The 13,505-nt window shown below is 35.2% G+C and overlaps 3 protein-coding genes and 1 pseudogene across 4 annotated transcripts; 1 reads left to right on the forward strand and 3 right to left on the reverse strand.

The window, feature by feature from the left end:
• Positions 1-2,472: 2,472 nt before the first annotated feature.
• On the forward strand, positions 2,473-4,618 carry LOC104737228 (putative transferase At4g12130, mitochondrial). Of its 2 annotated transcripts, none has more exons than XM_010457356.3 (6): positions 2,473-3,080; positions 3,349-3,575; positions 3,659-3,757; positions 3,848-4,006; positions 4,089-4,350; positions 4,432-4,618. In XM_010457356.3, exons 1-5 carry the CDS (start codon positions 2,626-2,628, stop codon positions 4,304-4,306), a joined length of 1,158 nt encoding a protein of 385 aa, XP_010455658.2. In that variant the 5' UTR covers positions 2,473-2,625; the 3' UTR covers positions 4,307-4,350; positions 4,432-4,618. The 2 variants fall into 2 exon arrangements, with proteins under 2 accessions (XP_010455658.2, XP_010455659.2); XM_010457357.3 differs by having other exon boundaries at positions 2,548-3,080; positions 4,446-4,618.
• Positions 4,619-7,954: 3,336 nt separating this feature from the next.
• LOC104738402 (putative two-component response regulator ARR20) lies at positions 7,955-10,189 on the reverse strand. The gene is made up of 4 exons (XM_087480766.1): positions 10,045-10,189; positions 9,582-9,944; positions 9,406-9,494; positions 7,955-8,464 (listed from the first exon to the last, which is right to left on the reverse strand). The coding sequence occupies exons 1-4, from the start codon at positions 10,166-10,168 to the stop codon at positions 7,955-7,957; spliced, it is 1,086 nt and encodes a 361-aa protein (XP_087336892.1). The 5' UTR covers positions 10,169-10,189.
• A 446-nt stretch (positions 10,190-10,635) lies between these two features.
• Positions 10,636-11,040, reverse strand: LOC104738403 (NEP1-interacting protein 2 pseudogene; annotated as a pseudogene).
• Positions 11,041-12,499: 1,459 nt separating this feature from the next.
• Positions 12,500-13,120, reverse strand: LOC104738404 (uncharacterized). Its single transcript, XM_010458585.1, has one exon. The coding sequence runs from the start codon at positions 13,118-13,120 to the stop codon at positions 12,500-12,502; it is 621 nt and encodes a 206-aa protein (XP_010456887.1).
• Positions 13,121-13,505: the final 385 nt, after the last annotated feature.

Here is a 13,505-nt window from a genome sequence, read left to right on the forward strand (position 1 = left end):
AAAACTACACAATAAATCTTTGTAACCAATAGAACCAGCAAGCATATCATATGTTGAATTCCAACGATTTGGAACATCTCGAGAAAACCTTTTAGGAGATACATTATGCATTTTACAAAACTCAAACCATCGTTTCATTAACTTTGGATGCGCCCATAAATAATTTAAAGCTTTTTTAATCAGTAAAACAAGATTATTTTGAGAAACTAATAATCAATCTTCAACGCATAAATTTAAAACATGACAAATACATCGAACATAAAAAATTTCCACCTAAAATAGGACTACAATTATTTACTAATTCAGAAACAGAGGCAGTATTAGCAGATGCATTATCAAATGAAATAGAAAATATTTTCTTCGTTAAACTATATTCTTCTAAAATTATTTTTATCAATTTAAATATATTATCAGTTGTATGTCTTTCATCAAAAACCCTAAAAGCAATAATTCTCTTTTGAATAATCCAGTCATTATCAATCCAATGACAAGTAATGCCCATATAAGAATGTATCTGCCAATGATCACTCCAAATATCACAACATACCAAAACTTTATTATGAATATTAGAAAACAATTTTTCTAAATCTATTTTTGTTTTTCGATAAAGTGATTTAGAGTACGAGTAAGAGTAGTTCGAGGAACTTGCTTAGCTTGAGGATTTAAAACATTTATGCAATAATTATTAAAACCCAATTTTTCACCAAAGCTAAATGAAAGTTGATCAACCGCAATCATCTTTGCTAATTCTTGTCGATTTTTTTTTTTATCTGAATAATGAAAAGATGAAAGACTAGAAGAAGCATTATGAGAGTTATTTTCTACACCAATTTTTTCAGGAGGAATATGTTGCAAATGATACCTATATGATCCATATCCTGAACCCGACCTCCAAGAAAACCTTTTGTTGCAATAATTACAACAAGCTTTCATTTCCCCATCAAATTTTTGTTTTGGAAAGTGTACCTTAAAAGTATCGGAACCATTCAAACGTTGCTTTTCCGAATTTCTGCTAGCTTCTTCTTGAGTTGCACTCTCTTGAGTATTGATGGTTGGTACTGAGTTGTGGACATCTTCTCTTTGACTGTCGAAATGAAATGAGTCGGAAGACATTATCAAATAACAAAAGAGCTCAAGACTGTGAAAAAATGAACACGTTCACGTTGGATAATGGAATAAAAGAGAAGTAGTATATGACTCTTCGTTTTGAAATATATTTATTTATCCAGACTTTTGTTACTAAAGGAATGGAACGGCTACTTTTCCACAGCTCACGCTAACAACCTAACACTAACAGTCTAACAAGTTACTAACACTTCCCTATCATTCGGTCAATTATTTACCGAAACTAGTATATAATACTTTTAAATTTATTTATTTTAGCATAATTAATTTAACAAAATAATTTAAATAGTGTCACAGTTTTACAAAGAGAGTCAAACACATTTACACAAACACGATCTACATAATCCGTGATATTTTCATCCACAAGCATGAAGCCACTCACTTCGACTTTGTCATTTTTTTGGTAACTTATTTTCATTCGTTTATCTGTTTTAGTTTTTTTAAAAATGAATGAAATATATCTCATTTATTTTCTTAAAATAGAAACTGTTATATTAAGAAAACGCTATATTTTCTAAAACTACATTAAATTAATACGGTTTTCTTCCAAAATGTTTTAAATAATTAGATTTAGTAAAAAATTTAAATATTTAATACTAATATTTTTAAATTTGAGCGATAAATATGTCTTATACGTAATGTTTCTATAACATATTAATTATACATGAGTAGTTATTGGTAAAGTTTATTATATTTATAAAACGATTACGGTTATAATTTGACGGTTTAATTATGTGGTTAACCAACTGTTTTCATACGGTTATGGTTAATTAGTGGTTACAGTTAATAATTTTTGTAACCTTAGCCAATATGATTTTACGGTTTTTAACCGTTTTATACGGTTACAGTTAAAAACGATCCGGTTATGGTCCGAAATACGATTACGGTTTAATTTTGGTCATGCCTACATACAGGTTGAGAAGTGGACTGATGAGATTCAAAACAAGGTTTTTCATAAGCAGCGACATATAGTTTTTAAAACAATGTTAAAACGACTAAAATGGAAAAAAAAAACATTTATATAAATGGATTTGGACATAAAATGTTGTAGAATTGGCAAAGAAATTAATAACCAAAATACGAAATCTTCTAGTATATTCCAAATAATAATATTACATCTGTTATACAATTGTAATGAAGTTGGTCTCTTATTGAAGTAAATTACGAAAACGTGTGTTTTTCCGAATTTTCACGTATCCATTGCCTCACACAACACAAGACAACCGCAGCAAAACTGGATTTTGGGTTAGTTACGTGGGCTTTATATTATCCAAAATAGGCCAGGTTTTGAAAGCCCATGTATTATTATCCATTTTTACTTTCCTAGACAACCGCACAACTCCGCTATTTTTATTACACGTGTCAGAAACCAAAGACCGTTTCCACAGACACGTGTTCGATCACGTGGCTTTGTTCCAAAGCTTCCTTCTACGACAATGGTTTAACAGAACTAACCACAGAGACACCAAGAACAAAACTAACGGAGCCGTTTCACAAAAGATGATGTTCCGATTCATTTTCCGCCGCGAAATCTCGAAATCCACCGCGATTTATCGCCGGAATCTACACAGCGATCTAGAAGATGCCGGTCCGATGGCATCTCGGCTTAAATCTCGTTCCGTTGTCCGGTTTAGCGGACCGGATACGGTTAAGTTTCTTCAGGGTTTGTTAACCAACGATGTACGGCGGTTCGGTGATTCGTCCGGCGAGAAAAGCTCGGCGGTTCCTACGCCGAACATGGCTTCCGTTACGACTCCGCCGATGTACGCTGCGCTTTTAACTCCTCAAGGAAGGTTCCTGTACGATTTTTTCTTGTATAGCCCTTCGAGACCCGAGGAGAAGCTTGATCGAACTGGTTCTGGACCCGGGTCTGATTCGGGTCGTGATGGGTCCGTTGAGGTTTTTGCTGATGTTGATGTTGATGTCCTTGATGAATTGCTTGTAACACTCAAAAAGTAAGCTTTTTTTTTTTGTTTTTAATGGAGAAATTTGAAAAATTAGGTCTTTTTGGATCCCAATCTTAGCAATGTCCTTGGAATTTAGGGTTTATTGAATGAGTAAAAAGCTGATATTTTTAGGAGAGATGATATCTTTCTTGTTAATGTTGGTTCTGATTTGTGTGTTCCCAATTTAGCAATGTCAATGGACTTGTGGATGATTATAATATAATTCTTAAGATTGGATTGGATTAGTTCTGATTTGTGTGTTTCTGAATGTTCATAGGTATAGGTTGAGGTCCAAAGTGGATATTGAAAACGTCGCAGAGGAATTTTCATGTTGGCAGCGTTACGGTAGGGGTCTTACTGGATCTTCATCTGTTGGTTGGGGAGGTGGTGTTGATCGTGCTGGTGAGTCTACAGCTAGTGGTAATAAGTATGGATGGCAATGGTATAAGGATCCGAGGTTGGTGTGTCTTGGTTACAGAAGCATCTTTCCTTCTGATGCAACTCGTGAGTTTTCTTAATCAAATAGAAGCTTTTTTATTTCTTAAGCTTCTTCCACTATGTTCACTAACACTTTGTTTGTTTTACAGCACCTTTAGTTGAGGCAGATAAAGAAACTGATGAAAGCAATTACCTTTTGTGGAGATTAGAGCATGGAGTGGCTGAAGGATCAGCTGAAATCCCCAAAGGTATGATCTGTTTCTTATCTTTTTTTATTAACTCATTGATCTGTCTTCATCTCTGTGTATTTATAATATGTGTTTTTGTGGCTTTTACAGGCGAAGCAATACCGCTTGAATACAATTTTGTTGGTCTTAATGCGATAAGTTTTGACAAAGGCTGCTATGTTGGTCAAGAGCTTATAGCTCGTACTCATCACCGTGGTGTCATCCGCAAACGCTTAATCCCTTTACGATTCATCGATAGCAATGGAAAAGGTAAAAACTGAAGTTTTTCTTGTATCCTATGATCAAGAAACCAAGTTCCGGTCTTTAACCAAATCTCCGTATAAAACTGCAGAGTTAAACCAGAAAATAGCAGCTGGAGCTCAAGTAGTTGAGTCAGGAACCGGCAAGAAAATGGGAACGGTATCAACAGCTTTGGGTAGCCGGGGAATGGGTGTAATGAGGGTAGAAGAAGCCTTTAAACCATCAGCTGAATTAACAGTAAAGGACTCAGAGGACGTGAAGGTCGAGGCAATCAGACCAACATGGTGGCCGGCTGAGTGGTTCCAATAGAATCAATCAGGAGTTGCTGCAGCGTAGTAGTAACTACTTAAAAGGTACAATTTTTTTTGTGATTTCACTTGGTAGAGTTGAAGAATTGAATGATCCTTCTGAGTAAATGTAAGTTTCTTTGTTAGATTATTTTTTGCAGTTTAAAACAAATAAAGTTGAATATTTTCCGACGAGGTATTCTTGATCGGGAAGGTGTCTTTGTTTATTGTTATGGCGGCAACAAGTTCGTAGCTTTCATTGTATTCCACTGTTTTAACTAATAAAGGTTGAATCTTTCCGGCGAGGTTTAGCCGCCGGATAATTTTGTACTAATTACTACAAGTTTTGTTTGTGTCCTCCTAATCAAATTTCAAGTTAATATTGAGTTTTTTTTTTTTTTTTTTTGTAGATAAAACTTCTAAATAGCTGAATTAAATCAAAATTTCAACTTTGGTTCTGATTTATGGTATGATTTTGTTCAGATAAGCTTGGTTCAATTCCGGTTAAACTTTGATTAACGGTTTTGTCTATTCCTGTGTCATTGCTGTAATTTATTTACAATCGAAAACAGAGTCGTCGTTAGTTTTCCACCAGAGACGGCTCTGGCTCATACGGAATCCGCCGTACTCTTTTCCGTTTGTTTCCTTGTAACGCCGTTAAATTCTCCATATATAAGAGACCAGTGTACGCTGTGGCTCCTTTTAGGGTTTTAGAATTCTCCGTGTACACAAGGTGTTCGACGAATTGACTCTGTGAGACAGAAACTAAGAAAAGATTCTTATCAACATGTCTTTTGAGATGTTCGAAGAACAAAAGCTTAATAGCAGAGGTTACTACACTATATGGAAGAACAGAATCCTTGCTCATCTTGGTATTCATAGATTGAAGGAAGCATTAAAGATTGAGGAAGAGGATGGAAACAAGTATGTTAAAATAGCTGAAGATGAGAAGCTTTCTGCGAAGTTGAGTCCAGGTCTTGAGGAGAAGAACAAAAAGGCAAGGAGCATGATCATACTCAGCGTTGGAGATAAGGCTTTGCGAAAGATTATGAAGGAAGAAACAGCTTCTGGTATGTTAAAAGTTATTGACAAATACTATATGACTAGTTCTTTAGCAAGAAGGTTTTACTTGAGACAAAAGTTACATAGCTTTAGGATGAATGAAACCAATTCTGTTATGGAGAACGTTGATGAGTTTCAGAGGTTGATTGATGAACTACGTAATGCTAACGTAGAGATGTCTGATGAAGACCAGGCTATATTTTTGTTGATATCTTTGCCAGAGCAATTTGATGAGGTTAGAGATATGTTTACCTATGATAGAACGAGCTTAACGTTAGAGGAAGTCATTGATGCTGCACTGTCCAAAGAGATGGAGCTAGGTGGAAGTTATAGAGGGTATAAAAACAAGTTTAGAGAGAGGTCAAGAACAAGGATTGAAGTAGAAAAGTTTGATGGGAGAGGTGATTACATTTTATGGAAGACAAGGATCCTTGCTCATTTTGAGATTCTTGATTTGATGGAAGCTTTAAAGATTGATGAGGATGGAAACAAATCTGTTGAAAGTAAGAGCCTTTGTGTAGCATTGAGTGTAGATTTAGAAGAGAAGAAGAGAAAGGCAAGGAGCATGATAATTCAGAGCGTACAAAATCAGGATCTGCGGAAGAAAATTATGAAGGAGGACTCAGCTGTTGGTATGATTCAACTTCTAGACAAACTCTATATTACTACATCTTCGACTAGCAGGACTTACCTACGATACAAGCTGTTTAGTTTTAGGATGAACGAAAGCCTGTCTGTTGAGGAAAACATTGATGAGTTTGAGAGGTTAGTTGATGATCTAAGTAATGCTGAGGTTTCTATATCTGATGAAGACCAAGCTATACGTTTGTTGGTTTCTTTACCAAAGCGATTTGATAATCTTAAAGACGTGATAACATATGGTGGTAGAACAAGCCTTACACTTGATGAAGTGATTTGTGCTGTACTATCCAAAGAGTTGGACTTTGGTTCTGTTTACAAAGAGAGTAAAAGCTCTGCCTAAAGACTTCTTTTGGGAGGCAAGTCTGTTAGTAGAGATCAAGATGCTGGTGATAGGGATAATTCAAAATCCAAAGTTATGAGAGGGGTTTGCTGGATTTGTGGGGAAGATGGCCACTACAAAAGCCAGTGTCCATCTAAGGAACAGACTTACGAAAAAGGAAAAGCATCTGTTAAAAGAGGGAATAACAGAGCACACTAGGAAGTCTTATATATGGACCGTTGAACTTGACCCATCATTATTATCATGTGAACTTGATCACTCATCACTAGTTTAAGGTAGCATTTGATGGTTGTTTGGCTAAACCAATAGAAGATAGACACTAAAAGAACTCAGAAAGTGACACATCTCTTGTTTTTTTTTTAAGTCTTTGCTTGGAAAATGACTATCTAAAGATATTACAATCCAATTTCCCCACTTTTACTTTGTGGCAAATAAAATAATCCAAAGATTTTACATTTTTTAAAAAGGTTATCTTGTAAACAGTTTTTGATATTATATTTAGATATGTGATGACTTTTTTCAAAAATTCTCTTCACACTTTCTTTCGCGGATAGACCGTTGTTTATACAAATCACCTATGCTTCCGATTTGCGCAGCTGTGATCAATCTTGGATCCGTTTGAGAAATGTGAATTGAAAAGCCTTAACATTACGTACTTGTTTAATAATATATGGATTATCATTTGACCCATTAGTTTAAGGTAAATGATCTGATATGGTTAAGCCAATAGAAGATAAACACTAGAGGAATCCAAAAAGTGATTGATCTTAGTAAAGTTTTCTAGAGAAACTACATAATTAAGTATGAATATGACTCAGATCTATTACTTCAATCCAATCCCCTCGATGGTTTTCTACTGCAAATATAATTAATGAGCATAATTTGATCTTGTTCGTTTGCATTTAATTAAGCATTAAAAAAAAAGTAATTTCACAATCTTAATTACTTCAAACAAAACTTATTTGCTGATTATAAAAGCAAACGTACGTCAAACGCAATTACGCGAACGTATACGTGTATAAAAAACTATTCTGCTATTGTTTTGTGTCTTGTTTGGTTCTCTTTTTATTACGTGTTGTTTGGTTCTGCTTTTGTTAGTGTTGTTTGGTTCTGCTTTTGTTAGTGTTGTTTGGTTCTGTTCTTGTTTGTGTTATTTGGTTCCGCTCTTGTTTGTGTTATTTGGTTCCGCTCTTGTTTGTGTTGTTTTTGTTAAGCTTTTCAACACATGTTTAACAAAAATATATAAGACACCCATGTTTAGGGATAACTAATGAAAGGAGAAAAAATAAAAACAATGGGACGAAGATCTAAACTTAGATTTGTATTATTTATAATATTATTAAAAAATTAGAGACACTAATTTGAGGATGACTAATGAACATGCTCTAATGTTGCTATTGAGATTGCCCAGTCATCAAATAAATAATATATATAGATCATTCACTACCAACTTATAGGTTCGACTAAAGTTAAAAAGGAAAAAAAAGTACTGCTTATGATCCAAACGCAAATCGCAACGAGGTATTGCTATTCGCTTTTGTGGAATATAATAAAAGATCCTCTACGAATAAGACCAAAAATAAAATTAATGAAACTGCTATGATCGATCACCTTAGACATGAGAATTCAGTTTCGACGAATCTGATTATCGAAATTGTTGTTGAATCCTGGAGGTGGGAAAGACCACGAGTTGATGTTGTTGTTGTTGAATCCTGCATGTGGGAAATACTCGCCGTAATCGAAAGATTTATTATAGATGAGATCTGAATTATCTATGACTAACGATCCTTGTTCTTGCTTAGGTAGCATGGAGGGTAAATTTAGAGAATGATGGAGTTGTGGTGGTTGCGGAATGTAAGTAACATGGTTTGCCATGATAAAGTTGTTCATTGGCGGGTAACCGTTTGATGAATATGGGGCCTTCACCGCGGCTTGATCGTTCATGAAATGTGACGTTCTAGGCGCAGCTTGATCGGTCATACAAAACGGTGGTGTAGTTTGGAGATTGACGTTTGAGCTTAGGAGCGGATTAGAAGCTGTGAGAGGGGGATCTTGCCCAGCGTTACGCCAGTTAAAATCTTCTTGGCATGTCTCTTGAGGACTGCATGTCTTTTTGTTGTAACTTTCACGATACTTCTGCAATCACAATAGTTGTAAATTATCAGCCTAACTAATGCATGGTTTCTTGTCTCCGAAGAAACCAGAAAAAAGGGTTTATTGGCAAAATAGTTCATTTTCAAAACTTAATTGGAATTGTAGTACATTTACTATTTATAATTGGAAAAATAGATGAGTTTTACTACTTGTGTAATAGAAGAGATATGAGATAGATAAGAAAGTGGGGTATAGTGTAGTAGTGTAAAATTACAAAATGGTAGCTGCATAAAAGATATTTGTACAACATATTTAGTGTACACATTTATTACACAAATATAAATATTTTTATTTCATTTATATTGAATATATTATATATCAGTTGTATGGATAAAAACATGTCTATTAACATATATATATATATATAAGTACACTAAATGAACTGTACGGGTTAAACTTGTGTATTATTATTTATTTGTAAACTTGATAACAGACTTCTGTACTGATACATGTACACATTATAATGTTTAGAGACACATGTACATTTAATAAGGTGTACTAATACAAAATTTATAAAAAATATTTTACATTATCAAATATAATCATTACACAAAATGCATATCAAATTATAAAGAAAAAAAATAGATTTTTTGTATCTGTAAAAAAATTAAATATATATATATATATATCGAATAGTATTTTAGTTATTAGATTTAAAGGGTGATTTAATAAAAAGGAAAAAAATATATATATTTAATTTCAATAGCACATTTGTAAATAAAATGATTAGTAGAGGATTAAAAAGTAATTCAAATAGTAATAAATAGTGAAAGTGTGTGTTTTGCCAATTTTAAATAGTAAATGTACTAATTCTCCAGTTAAGTTTTAAAAATGTACTAAAACTCCAATTTTCTCAAAAAAATAGACAAGATAAGTGGAATTAATTAAGAAAGATGATTCTGATATATATATATATTAATTACCTGAAGATGACTGGCTACGTTGTTTCTAGTGAGCCCCTGGACATTCATTTCTTCTTGCATGCATTTGAGAATATCTTTCGGATAAGGCGCTGCCAAATGCAAAAGGTAAGACTATATCTTTATCAATCAATAATTTTTTTTATGAATATGCAAGGTTATGTAGTGTGATTACTTACTCCCAACTCTGCTGATTTTTTCGACAGCTGCTTCAAACTTCTGGTGAAGTTCAGCAGTCCACGACATCCGCGGTTTCTTGGACGTAGACTTGACTTCTTTTTGATCGGAAGTGTTTCTTGAGCCTTCTCCGTTGTTATGATAGAGATCGTCTTGCTTTAAATTGTCGAATTCGTCGGAATCTGACTCAACCGTATCTAATTCACCCGGTTGATCTAAACCATATTTTGACATCATCCTCTTGCGAAAAACATGTTGCCATAGAACTGCAACGACCTCTTTGCTCATCGGCTTCACAAGAAAGTCACACGCGCCGTTCTTGATCGATTTCATCACCATTTCCTTATTCTGTTCATGAGACATGACTTGATACAAATAATTCACATATAGAAAAATTAGAAATGATTTTCCAATTAGTACGTTATAATATCGAGAAAAAGTATTGGTATAGTTGTATATACTTACCTACTACGGGTAAATACATCTCTATACCAATGGTATTGAGAGCGTCCAGTCCACTGATATCAGGCATATCGAAATTCCAAATTACGAGATCGATCTCATGCTTACTCTTCATCAAGAAAGCCATGGCTTCTTCTCCGGTCTCATATATCGTTACTGCAACACGAAATTAAACATAATGACAGCTATATTGTTAATTTTTTTTCTTTTATTCATAAAAGTGGATAAATGTTAAAATCTACCGCAATCTTTTATTTTCACCAATTAATTTACCGCAACTTAAGGAGGAATTTTACAAACCTATCATGAATAAAATGGATTTGAGACTTTACTAGTTGCATGTAAACATAAGTGATGATTTTATTAAAATTTCAAACCTCCCCTTGAACTGATTTAAGAATCTAAAAACAAAACAAAACTGAATTCACTTTTCTTGTTGCACTAGGCACAGATCGTGTGAGACAAAATTAGAATTTTCCAACTTCGATTAGAAACATATAAAACTAAATAACAAAAAAAATATTTAATAGAGTGTGCGTGTGACACAAGTTATGCAATGAAGTAGATGAAACCCTGATTTCATTCCTGTTCCAATCACCGATTGTAGAACACAGTCCGACACAAAGGGCAAGTGTTTTTGCGAACGAGCCACTCCACGAGACAGCTACTGTGGAAAACATGGGGACAACTCATGCGACTGGGTACTTTCGAACTGGAGCCTAGACTCTGGAGACAGATGGAACATGACTCTGTTTCCATGTTCAAACTCTTCAGTTCATCTGCTTCAATCCTCCCTTGTAGAACCATCCTCCCCAATACACTCCTCAATTCATTTAATGATGTCTCGGCGAGAACGGGAATAACCTCGACGGACTCTCGCTGGTAAGTAACTGTGACGAGCACGGTCAATTCAATGTCATTGTCCGCAAAACCTGAGTTGATAGCAGTCGTTGAGATCTTTGGGACTAAGCGATCGCACAACCAATGGTCAAGAGCTTATAGCTCGTACTCATCACCGAGGTGTCATCCGCAAACGCTTAATCCCATTACGATTCATTGATAGCAATGGAAAAGGTAAAACTGAAGTTGCATCGAATTTTCTTGCATCTTATGATCAAATTAAAGGACTCAGAGGACGTGAATGTCGAGGCAATCAGACCAACATGGTGGCCTTTGATGCTGCATTGTCCAAAGAGATGGAGCTAGGTGGAAGCTATAGAGGGTATAAAAACAAGTTTAGAGAGAGGTCAAGAACAAGGATTGAAGTAGAAAAGTTTGATGGGAGAGGTGATCACATTTTATGGAAGACAAGGATCCTTGCTCATTTTGAGATTCTTGATTTGATGGAAGCTTTAAAGATTGGTGAAGATGGAAACAAATCTGTTGGAACAGATGAAGGTAAGAGCCTTTGTGTAGCATTGAGTGTAGATTTAGAAGAGAAGAGGAGAAAGGCAAGGAGCATGATAATTCAGAGCGTACTTAAGGATCTGCGAAAGAAAATTAGGATGGAGGACTCAGCTGCTGGTGTGATTCAAGTTCTAGACAAACTCTATATTATTAGATATTCAACTAGCAGGACTTACCTATGATATAAGCTGTATAGTTTTAGGATGAACGAAAGCCAGTCAGTTGAGGAAAACATTGATGAGTTTGAGAGGTTAGTTGATGATCTAAGTAATGCTAAGGTTTCTATATCTGATGAAGATCAAGCTATACGTTTGTTGGTTTCTTTACCAAAGCGATTGATAACCTTAGAGATGTGCTAACATATGGTGGTAGAACAAGCCTTACACTTGATGATGTGATTTGTGTTGTACTATCCAAAGAGTTGGACTTTGGTTCTGTTAACAAAGAGTGTAACAGCTCTGCAGAAAGACTTCATGTGAGAGGCAGGTCTGGATTTGATCAAAATGCTGGTTATAGAGATAGGTCAAAATGCAAAGGAACGAGAGGGGTTTGCTGGATTTGTGGGGAAGATGGCCACTACAAAAACCAGTGTCGGAACAGACTTACGAAAAAGGAGTTAAAAAGGGATAACAGAGCATACTAGGAAGTCTTATACGCATGATTGTGGAAAGTTCCTTTAATACTTTTTGCGCCATTGGCTCTCTGCAAGTGTCAATAATTCCTAAATTTGATTGGTGACTAGCAAAAACATACTAATTTGTGGCTCTACTTGTTTGTTTCTCAGGGTTAAGTGGAGGTTGATGAAAAAAAAACATGAAACCATCTACCTTTTATGGAGATTGGAGCGTAGTAATTACGATTACACTTAACGAGTGTTTTAAATTCAGCAACAGATGTGAAAGATTTTGATATTAATCTAGACTTTACGAGTTGCTTGTAAACATAAAAGTGATGTTTTTAATAACTAAATAACCAAAATTTATTAAAATAGAGTGTGCGTGAATGTAACACAAGTTATGTAATATAAAGAAACCCTGATTTTATTCCTCTATTACAATAACTGATCATCATAGAGCACAGTCCGACACAAAGGGCAAGTGTTTTTGCGCTTGAGCCACTTCAAGAGACAGTAACCGTGAAAAACATGGGAACAACCCATGCGAGTGAGTATTTCCGAACTGGAGACTAGACTCTTGAGACAGATGGAACAAGACTCTGTTTCCATGTTCAAACTCTTCAGTTCATCTGCTTCAATCCTCCCTTGTAGAACAATCCTCATCAATACATTTAATGACTGGACGGACTCTCGCTGGTAAGTAACTGTGACGAGCACGGTCAATTCAATGTCATTGTCCCCAAAACCTGAGTTGATAGCAGTCGTTGAGATCTTTGGGACTAAGCGATCGCACAACCAATGGTCTTCGCTATGGAGTAGATTTTGGAGTGATGATTGGATGTCGTAGTGACTAAAACTAGGAAGGCTGAAATTGGTGGAATGATATGAATATGGCTCTAACGTTTGGGTTTCATGGCCTGTGGTTAGGTTTACACGGATCTCCTTGTTTATGGTATTGATGATGAATCGGCCTGAGTTTGTATATTCTTCTGATGGAGAGAGTCTTCTCACTTGGACCTGAATGTCCACTACGGGTTCGGGAATGGGACCATTCATGTTTGAAAGAGGATTATCAAAAGAGAGATTCACAAAACAGAAGAGGACGACTTAGTCGGGTCGCAAGCCGTAATGGGAGCAATAAAGAAAAAAAGAGATGTTGTGAAGCTTTAGGGCATCTCGTAGTAAGAGATATATGTATAAGCGTATTCGAGGGTCAAAAGTGGGATCAGATTCTAATTTCCTTCTAGTTTTGTGTCACCAAGAAGTTACCTTTTCTGTTTTTTTTAGGTCGGTGTCAACATCTCGATGTGGCGGTCAATATTTCCTAATCATAATTGGAGACTAGCAAAAGCTTTACTAATTTGTAGCTCTACACTACGAATTTCACAATTTTAATTGAAAAGTCAATCTTTACAATTTTACTTAGAAAGTTTAATAATAG

Source organism: Camelina sativa, chromosome 13 (assembly GCF_030686135.1).
Source record: "Camelina sativa cultivar CO46 ecotype springtype chromosome 13, ASM3068613v1".
In the NCBI taxonomy this organism is placed as follows: domain Eukaryota; kingdom Viridiplantae; phylum Streptophyta; class Magnoliopsida; order Brassicales; family Brassicaceae; genus Camelina; species Camelina sativa.